This window comes from Nicotiana tabacum, chromosome 8 (assembly GCF_000715075.1).
Source record: "Nicotiana tabacum cultivar K326 chromosome 8, ASM71507v2, whole genome shotgun sequence".
Classification (NCBI taxonomy): Eukaryota; Viridiplantae; Streptophyta; class Magnoliopsida; order Solanales; family Solanaceae; genus Nicotiana; species Nicotiana tabacum.
In genome coordinates this window covers 14,520,523-14,531,422 of record NC_134087.1, presented here as the reverse complement: position 1 = coordinate 14,531,422, position 10,900 = coordinate 14,520,523, and the positions used below count along the sequence as shown (strand labels likewise).

The 10,900-nt window shown below is 42.0% G+C and overlaps 1 protein-coding gene across 1 annotated transcript; it reads right to left on the bottom strand.

The window, feature by feature from the left end:
- Nucleotides 1-9,761: 9,761 nt before the first annotated feature.
- LOC107812761 (calcium-binding allergen Ole e 8-like) lies at nucleotides 9,762-10,502 on the bottom strand. The gene has a single exon (XM_016637929.2). The coding sequence runs from the start codon at nucleotides 10,356-10,358 to the stop codon at nucleotides 9,894-9,896; it is 465 nt and encodes a 154-aa protein (XP_016493415.1). The 5' UTR covers nucleotides 10,359-10,502; the 3' UTR covers nucleotides 9,762-9,893.
- Nucleotides 10,503-10,900: the final 398 nt, after the last annotated feature.

Below are 10,900 nucleotides of genomic sequence, written 5' to 3'. Positions count from 1 at the left end.
ATGGGCTTTTGGATTTTGTCTTGGACATGATCCCATTTGACTCCATCAACCCAATAGTGGGCTGCCTCATTCAATGTCGAAACAAGCCCACATCTTACTAGTTTTAAGTAATGTCAATTAAAAATTTTCTATCATTAGTCTCATCTTTTAAATTAGTACTCATAACTTAATTTTCTCTCATTAGTTAAGTTGTAGATTATTATTCAAATCTTTTCTTTAATTTTTTTTAAATAAATAAAAGCGGACATAAGAAAAGCATAAAAATCAAATAAATCACAGTTTATCCAAGTTTAATTCAAGCCAAATTTAGTCAATAAAGCGACCGTGCTAGAATCACGGGACTCGAGGAATGCCTTACACCTTCTCCCCGGTCAACAGAATTCCTTACCCGGACTTTATTTTCGCAGACCAATAATAATAGAGTCAAACCTTCCTTTGAATAGGGATTCAAATAAAAGGTGACTTGGAACACCAGCAAAAATCAATTCCAAGTGACGACTCTGTAAATAAAATAATCCTTATTTCAAATTTGTCACTTTAATTGGAAAAGCTCTTTAACCCACAATCCACAACATTTTACACTTATCTCTTAGAGGGGTAAAAAGGGGTGTGACAATAGTTTGAACAATTCCATAGCCTACCAATGATAAGATCCCTAGTTAACCTTTTGAGCCATAGACCTTTTTCTTTCAAGAACCATGTTACAAACCATATACCCGTTCTAAAAGATACCATCTCTTGGCACCCAATCTTTCATTTAGTACATGGCAAAAGTATAAGTTTGGGGGGAGATACGAGGATTGCAACAAAGTGGTAAAAGAGGCACAAAAATAAAGAAAAGGAAAGGCAATGAAAAAGAAAGAAAAGCAAAAAGACAAAAATAATGTTCAATGTAAAAAAAGAATAAAAAGGGATTCAAGAAAAGCAAAGAATGAAAGGTGTGGAAAGTTGAAAAAGGAGAAAAGGTTTGAAATGCCTAAGAAAGAGTGACAGTGTATCTCTCTAACCCCTTAGAAAGAAGTGAAATGACTCAAAGAGTCAAGTGAATATATGCTAAATGAATCAGAAGAAGTGCTTAAGGGAAGATATAACCTACTTAGACCAAAACATTTCCTACCCTGAACCAAAACCTTTCACCATGTCTCCACAAAAGTCCTATTTGATCTTTAGTTGAATGAAGCTTACATTAGTGGATACTCACATAAGGGGCAAGCATATGGTACTTAGAGCCGGACTTGTGACTTTTTCTTGAGAGAGATGAGTGAATTTCCATTAACCTCGTTTTGTCTGCCACTATTCTAAAGGTGAGGTTTGCTTAGGGAGAGTTGAGGATGTGTGAGTTTGGGTTCCACAATGACCAAAGTAATTGAAAGAGTTCTTTGATGTGTTGAGTCAACTCTTGATGCTCTTGTGTCGCACTTAATCCATGGTGTTTCAAAGGGTAAATGTTGTTAATTATTCATTTGTATTGAGGGAAATTGTTAGTCCCAATTGATGCTAGTTGAGGTTGCTTTAGGACAGCTGAAAATTTCTTGGATTTTCCCTTAAGGGGTGGGTCTTATTTTGTTTGCTTGCGGACAAGCAAAAGCTTAAGTTTGGGGGAGTTGATAACTAGGGATTTTGACGCATTTTATACTCCTTCTTGCTCATGCTTTGATTAGAAACTCATACAAAATAGTCCCAAAAGGCTCATAAGTTGTGCTTGATTGCAGGTTTGATCAACAAAGGGACAAGATGTCAAAGATCAGCTCAAAAGGAGTGAAACTTGCACAAGTACCAAAGACAAGACAAACTCAGGCAAAATAGGTCCAGTACGGCCGCACACCACTTTGTGTAGTTTGCACTAGGAGGTTCAGAGAGCGGGTATTCAGGATAAAATGCAATGCGGCCGCACTAGATTTAGTGCAGTCCACACTGGAGTCCATGCGCCCGCACTACTATTATGTGCGGTCCACAGAGCCTAGATTCAGAGAAGTTGCAGTTTGGAGCTTTCAAGCCAATGCGGTCCACATTCCATTTTGTATGGACCGCACTAGAAGTCACCGCGGCCGCAGTCCATGTTGTGCGGTCCGCGGAGCCTGAGTTCAGAGAGCTAGATTTTGGAGCCAAGAGTCCTAGTGCGGCCGCAGTCTATTCTGTGCGGTCCGCACTAACCCCATAGGGGCATTTTTGTCCAGATTTTTCAGCTTAGTTTAAATAGATCATTTTTCCATTTTTAGGTTATCAGATATTGTAATAGCATTGCTGCGCTCGTGGGTCGACTTTTCTTAGTCATTTTGGGCAACTTTAACTACATTTCATCATTGAATCTTTGTATTTAGCTTAGCAATTAATTAATATGTATGTATCTTCATCTATTTCTTGTTTTTCTTCTTTGAATATGAGTAGCTAGACCTCATAGCTAGGGTTGTGGCTCAACCCTAGTGTGGGTAATTGATGGATCTTGTATTTTAGGGCTAAATAATGGGTGTTTGATATTTGGGTCAATTTCATTGTTAATTGCTGAATTAGTGGTTGCAAACACTAGTTTGTGTTTAGTTGACTTGGGCTCTTTTTATGAAAAAGAGCCTAAGTCTCCGAAATTGATCCAACAAGGAATTGGGGCGTACTCAAGAAATTGATATCCCCAATTAAAGGGTTAAACCTTGAGAGAGTAATACCCGACTTGAACCCTAATTGCTTGTGCAAATTTGCATACCTAGTTGGTCTTGAGAAAGTCAATTGGGCAAAATCACTTGAACCACCGAGACGTGTAGAGTGGGAAAAGTAGTGCAACAGTTATATCATACTCCCCAATCATGTCAATTGTGCCTTATACTCAAGTACCCGTCAGTTGACCACCTAAGCGGATGTCACTACCCTAGTGCCCTTTAAACTATTTGAACAACCCGTAGCATTTAACTCTTAGCTTAATTTACAATTTGTAGTTTGTTAAAAGTAGAATTATAAAGAAAACCGTAAAAATAATGAGAAGTGTAATTTGGAACTCTACACAATCCTAAGCTAAATAGATACACCACTCCAATTCTAGCTCTCTGTGAAAATCGATCCCGACCTAAAATCGGGTAAAAGCTGCTCTGACCCTCTCTCGCTACATAATTAGTAGTGCGGAGTAGGCCGTGATCACCTATCCGTTTGAGGATGAAATGGTGTGCTCAACTCAACCCGTGTGCCCAACTCACGCTGAAATGCTCTCCAGAAATGTGAGGTAAACTGCGTACCTCGGTCCGAAATGATAGACACGGACACACCATGAAGACGAATAATCTCCCGGATATAGATCTCAGCTAACTTCTCAGAAGAATAGGAGACTGCCACAGGAATGAAATGTGCTACTTGGTCAGCCTATTAACAATAACCCACCCTGCATCAAACTTCCTATGAGTCTGTGGGAGTCCAACAACGAAGTCCATAGTGATACGCTCCCACTTCCACTCAGGAATCTCAATCTTCTGGAATAAACCACCAGGTCTTTGATGCTCGTACTTTACCTGCTGACAATTCAAACACCGAGTCACAAATGCAACAATGTCCTTCTTCATCCTCCTCCAATAACAATGCTGCCACAAATCCTGATATATCTTAGCGGTGCCCGGATGAATAGAGTACCGGGAACTATGGGCCTCCTCTAGAATCAACTCTCGAAGCACATCCACATTAGGCACACAAATACGACCCTATATCCTCAAAACTCCATCATCTCCAACTGTAACCTGCTTGGCACCTCCGTGAAACACCATGTCTCTAAGGACAAGCAAATGAGGATCATCATACTGCCAATCTCGGATACGCTCAAATAATGAAGAACGAGCGACTGTGCAAGCTAACACACGGCTGGGCTCTGAAACATCCAACCTCACGAACCGATTGGCCAAAGCCTGAACATCCAAAGCAAGCGGTCTCTCACCGACTGGAATATACGCAAGACGCCCATACTGGATAACTTTCTACTCAAAGCATCGGCCACCATATTGGCCTTTCCCGGATGATACAAGATGGTAATATCATAGTCTTTCAACAGCTCCAACCACCTCATCTGCCTCAAATTTAGCTCCTTCTGATTGAACAAGTATTGCAAACTCTTGTGATCTATGAACACCTCACATGACACGCCATACAAATAATGCCTCCAAATCTTCAACGCGTGAATAATGACTGCTAACTCCAAATCATGAATTGGATAATTCTTCTCATGATTCTTCAACTGTCGTGAAGCATATGCAATAACCTTTCCATTCTGCATCAACACCGCACCAAGTCTAATACGCGATGCATCATAATACACTGTATATGGCCCATAACCTGTGGGAAAAACCAACACCGGTGCCGTAGTCAAATCTGTCTTAAGCTTCTGGAAGCTCGCCTCACACTCGTCCGACCACCTGAACCACGCACCCTTCTAGGTCAACTTGGTCATCGGGGCTGCAATGGATGAAAACCCCTCCACAAACCGACGGTAATAGCCTACCAAACCCAAGAAGCTTTGGATATCTATAGCTAATACGAGTCTAGGCCAGTCCTTGACTGCCTCTATCTTCTTCGGATCTACTACCTGAATACCCTCTGCTGATACAACATGACCCAAGAATGCAACCGACCTCAACCAAAAATCACACTTTGAAAACTTAGCATATAACTGACTATCTCTCAGAGTCTGAAGAACAACTCGAAGATGTTGCTCATGCTCCTCCCAGCTGCGGGAGTAAATCAAAATATCATCAATTAATACAATCACGGAGGAATCCAAATAAGGCTTGAACACTCGGTTCATCAAGTCCATGAAAGCTGCTGGGGCATTTGTCAACCCGAATGACATGACTAAGAACTCATAATGCCCGTACCAAGTGCGAAAAGTTGTCTTAGGGACATCGGATGCCCTAATCCTCAACTGATGGTAGCCAAATCTCAAATCAATCTTAGAAAACACATGGGCACCCTGAAGCTGATCAAACAAATCATCAATCCTCGGCAATGGATACTTGTTCTTAATGGTGACTTTGTTCAACTGTCGGTAATCTATACACATCCTCATCGACCCATACTTCTTTTTAACAAACAACACCAGTGCACCCCAAGGCGAGATACTCGATCTAATAAAGCCTTTATCCAACAAGTCTTGCAACTGTTCTTTCAATTCTTTCAACTCTGGCGGGGCCATTTGATATGGTAGAATAGAAATGGGCTGAGTGCCCAGAGCCAAATCAATGTAAAAGTCAATATCCCTGTCGGGTGGCATCCCCGGCAGGTCTGAAGGAAATACCTATGGAAACTCACGAACAACGGGCATAGAATCCATAGAAGGAACCTCAGCACTGGAATCACGAACATACGTCAAATAAGCCAAACATCCCTTATCAACCATACGCCGAGCCTTCATATATGAGATAACCCTGTTGGTACAATGACCAGGAGTCCCTCTCCATTCCAAACGAGGAAACCCCGATAATGCTAAGGTCACAGTCTTAGCATGACAGTCCAAGATAGCGTGGTAAGGTGATAACCAATCCATCCCCAATATGACGTCAAAATCAACCATGTCGAGAAGTAGGAGATCTACCAGGGTCTCAAGACCCCCAATAACAACCATGCAAGCACGATAAATACGGTCTACCATAATAGAATCACCCACTGGTGTCGACACATATACAGGAGCACTCAAAGAATTATGAGACACAACCAGATAAGGGGAAAAATAAGATGATACATAAGAATATGTGGACCCTGGATCAAATAGAACTGAGGCATCTCTACTGCACACTGAAACCATACCTGTGATAACTACATCGGAGGCCTCAGCCTCAGGTCTGCCTGGAATAGCATAACATCGGGGCTGGGCCCCACTACTCTGAACTGCATCCCTAGGACGGCCCCTATTGGCTGGCCTCCACCTCTAGCTCCCTGACCTCCACCTCTAGCGGCCTGGCCTCCACCTCTACCCCTACTTCTAGCTGGCTGAGCGGGCGGTGGAACACCCGGTGCTGGAACCATAGCACGAGAACCCTAGTGCTAAGAACTGCCTGAGGATCGAGGGCAAAACCTAGCAATGTGCCTCGTATCCCCACAAGTATAGCAAGACTTGGGTTGTGAGACTGCTGACCCTGAAACTGACCTTGACAGCTTGGATAACCACCTTGAAAACTCTGGAGCGGAGGTGCACAATAGGAGCTGGCGGTGCACTGTAGGGAAACTGATCAGAATACTGCATATGAGAACCACGGCCACCCGGAGCACCGTGAGAAGCCTGAATTGCTGACTGAAAGGGCCTAGGAGGATGACATCTACCAAAAGAATCCCTGCCTCCAGACGAGGCACCATTTAATCTGCCTGAATGACGAGGCCTCTTATCGGACCCCTGACCGCTCCCCTGAGCCAAAACCATCTCAACTCTCCTGGCCACATTGGCTACATCCTGAAAAGAAATCTCGCTACCTGTCTCTTTTGCCATCTGCAGTCTAATAGGCTGAGCGAGCCCCTCAATAAACCTCTCTCTCTTTCTCTCTCTCTTTCTCTCTCTCTCTCTCTCTCTCTCTCTCTATCACTCCCTCTCTCGGTGGGGAGTATCAGAAGAGCATGACGAGCCAAATCAATAAAGCTCGTCTTATACTGGGTGACAGTCATAGAACCCTGCTGGAGATGCTCGAACAACCTGCGGTACTCCTCCCTCTGGGTGACAGGAAGAAACTTCTCAAGAAATAGCTACGAGAACTGGTCCCAAGTGAGAGCTGGTGATCCAACTAGTCTGGCCAAACGATAATCTTTCCACCATTTCTTGGCGGAACCTGACAGACGGAAAGCAGCAAAGTCGACCCCATTGGTCTTCACTATCCCCATGTTCCGAAGAACCTCATGACAATTGTCTAAGTAATCTTGGGGATCCTCTGAAGATGTACCACCATAAGTAGTAGTGAATAGCTTGGTGAACCTGTCCAACCTCCACAAAGCATCGGCAGACATAACTGCTCCATCTGGTTGAGCTGCTGGAGTCTGAAACTGGGGAGCCATCTGCTCCGGAGTGTGGGTAGCGGGAGTCAGTACTTCTCCCCCATCCTGAGATACGGCTGATGCTACAGGGAGCAAGCCTGCCTAAGTGACACTCTCCATAAGGCCCACTAGACGGACCAGAGCATTATGAAGTACTAGGGTAGCAATGAACCCCTCTGGGACCTGAGCTGGGCCCACCGGAACTGTCTGGGCCGGAACCTCATCATCAAACTCAACTTGAGGCTCCGCCACTAGTATTGTTGCTCTGTGTTGAGCTCTGCCCTTGCCTCAGCCCCAGCACGGCCTCGGCCTCGCTCTCTGTCCCTTGCAGGTGCTGCTGCTAGGGGCTCGGGCTGCTGATCGGTGGATGTAGAAGCACGTGTTCTCTCCATCTGCGAAAGAACAGAGTAGAAGTTCAATTAGCATTGAGAAACTAATTTGCACGACAAAGAAGAATAGAAGTGAAAATGTTCCTAAATTTGTAGCCTCTGTGGGATAAGCACAGACGTCTCTGTACCGATCCCTCAAACTCTACCAAGCTTGTCCGTGAATTGTGAGACCTAAGCAACCTAGGGCTCTGATACCAACTTGTCACGACCCAGACTTTCCCACCCTCGGGAGTCGTGATGACGCCTACTAGTGAAAGCTAGGCAAGCCACTGATCTTACTCTTTTCGTTTTTAATCCATTAACAATTATAATTTAACATTTATAAACAGCAGAAATTAATAGAGTGGAAGAATGAAAATTTAACAATTTACCTAATATCAATGCGGATCCATAACATATACTACCCAGAACTGGTGTCACAGTCTCACGGACTGTCTAAGAAAACTACAAATAAAGTCTGAACAAGAAAGTACATGTTTGTCTCTGAAAAAGTAAAGAACAGATGAAAAGAAAATAGGGAGGGGACGCCAAGGCCTGCGGACGCCTGCAGGACTACCTCGGGTCTCCTGATGGATTGAAGGCAGCAACCCCAAGCTAAGGTCTGTATGCTTCAGTACCTGAATCTGCACAAAATAGCGCAGAGTATAGAATCAGCACAACCGACCCCATGTGCTGGTAAGTGTCGAGCCTAACCCCGGCGAAATAGTGACGAGGCTAGGACAGAACAACCAATAACCTGCAGCTAAACAGTATCTAACAGGATAACAGTAATAAGAGTAATGAGGAAAGGGTAACATGCTATGGGAAAAAATGCCAACATAATGAATCACAGTAATAGTGGAATAAGACAATTAAGGTACTTAAACCAAAACATCAACAAAAATCAAAATAAACAGGCAATAAGTGCACCATCACCCTTCGTGTTTTTACTCTCATTCTTCATCAATGCAAATGCGATACGATGGGTGTTCGCAAATGCGAGCATTGCGAAGCCTGCAGACCTGCAATATACCAGCAGTTTTCCTAAGCCAAATTTCAGTCCGTGGCCTATCCAAAACTCACCCGAGCCCTCGGAACTCAAAACAAAATATGCACACTAACCTAAAAACATCCTACGGACTTGCTCGTGCAATCAAATCTTCAAAATAACATCAATAACTATGAATTAAACCACAAATTCATGAAATCAATCAAGAAACCCAAAATTTCCAATTTCTCAACTTTAAGTCCGTTTTATACCAAACCAATTCTCATCTTTACCAAATTTTACAGATTCAACCTAATTATTATTTCAAACTTGTACCGGGGTCCGGAACCAAAATACGGACCCGATACCATCAATTTCAAACATCTTTTCATTTCCAAAAACTCTTATACTTTCCATAAAAATAATTTTCTTTAAAAATTTATTTCTTGGGCTCAAAACCTCGAAATTCGATTCCGGGCATATGCCCAAGTCCCAAATTTTACTCGAACCCCACGAGACCGTCAGATTACGTGTTTGGGTCCGTTTACCAAGAATGTTGGCCAAAGTTAACTTTATTCAATTTTAAAAGCCACTTTTCTTATTTTACTTAGCTTTCATATAAAAACTTTTCGGAATCGCGTCCGGACTGTGCACGCAAATCGAGGAAAGACAAAAAGAGATTTTTAAGACCTTGGAAGACAGAATCAACTTGTAAAAAGGGTCATCACATCTTGAGCCGAGGTTCTATCGAAAATAGCCTCTCAAGAATCTGTCGAAAACAACGTCTCTATCCTCCTCAGACCCCACTCGTGAAATTTCACTTGATCGTCATTAGACCCCACTCATAAAATTTCACTTGATCATCATTGTACATAATTTGGGGAAAATCAAAACATAGCCTTGATAATTCAGGCCATTGCCAAAAATGTTCATCACAAAAACTAATTGTACGTATGCATTTATTATATAACATTATTTTAGTTTTGAGCATCCTAAATTTAGAATTTGCTATCGTTTTGCTAATAATAATATTCCAAATACTTTCCACATCTTTCAATTCAACCAGCCACTTAATAATTAGAGTTCTAAAACAGCAAGCCTCACCCAATTAGATTTTCTAAAGCAAAGCGAGAATATATTTTCTTAGATTTAGTGCAATTAGTAACAATTTTTTTAAACGGCGGAACAGGATTGATGTAAATGTTTATATTATATTAATATAGTTTCTACTAGTAGACAATGAAATGAAAGCCGACAACCACCAAACGATATGGTGTAGTGGATGAGACTGTTCTTTCCTTAATCAGGATTCTTGAGTTCGATAATTGGTTATGGAAAAATACTTGGTAGGAAGTACTTCCACAAATGGGATCCTAAACGGTATGAATCCGAATATAATCGGACACTACTCCAAATACCAAGAATAGAAAAACCAAGTGCCATTTATTAGGTCAAAAGAATTACACACTACCGGAGGATGCACCAAAATTCGGTGTACCTCACCGTTATCAGCCGCTCAAATAACGGGAAAAGGAAGGAAACAAAAAAAGCATCGCTTATTTTTTACTATTATTACACATCATCTGTTTGAACTCCTCAAAGCTAACGTTACCGTCACCGTCAGCATCAACGGATGTGATCATTCTAGTACAATCCTGAATGGTACAATTCTGGCCCAAACGGTTGAGGATCTGGTGAAGCTCCGCAGCAGAAATCAAGCCGTTATGGTCCTGATCGTAAAGGTCAAACGCTTCCTTCAGTTCCTTAGCACCGCCGTCGACGGAATCATCACTTTTGCAAAAATCAGCGAACTCCTGTAGGTTGATGCAGCCGTCTCTGTCGGTATCAATTTCAGCCATCATACGTTCAACCTCGTCCGGCGAAGTGTCGGATCCTAAGGCTTTTAATACGCCGGAAAGCTCGTCGCCGGAGATCATACCGTCGCCGTTGGCGTCGAAGCGCGCGAATACTTTTTTGACTTCCTCCATGTCTTGAAGGTAAACGGAGGGCTTGGTAGCCATTGTTGTTTTCGATTGTGTGTGAGAGAAGGAATTAAGAAAATTGAGAAAAGGCGTTCTATGTGAATGGAGACGTTATAGGATTAATGGAGGGAGATATATAATGGGGTTATATATATAGGGGGAGAGAGAACGAGAGGTGCAGAGTTTAAGAGATAAAGAGGTGTTTGCTCGCGGCCAGTTGAAATGAACGGATTTGATATATTTTCCCATAAAGTGGTCCAGCAAAAAGAAAAAAAAATGGGAAATATTTATTTATTTAATATATGACCAATTGAAAGAACGGATTTGATATATTTTCCCATAAAGTGGTCAGCATATTCACTTTTGCAAAAAGGGGAACTTTTGGTAACAGCATCAAACTTCGTTCAATGCCCAAAAAAAAAAAAAAACAATTGGGTATTGGCTACATAAATTATTAAGTATCCATCCACTTTTAATTAATTTTTTAATATTTCTTTTATGGTCTATAATAGTTGATTTTTTCAAATATCTATAAAAAATTAAATTTTATTTTCATCTAAAATTGTCGTTGGAATAAAGAG

What these genes read in the sequence shown, in the direction of transcription:
- LOC107812761 (XM_016637929.2), bottom strand. Translation starts at nt 10,358, where the DNA reads ATGGCTACCAAGCCCTCCGTTTACCTTCAAGACATGGAGGAAGTCAAA.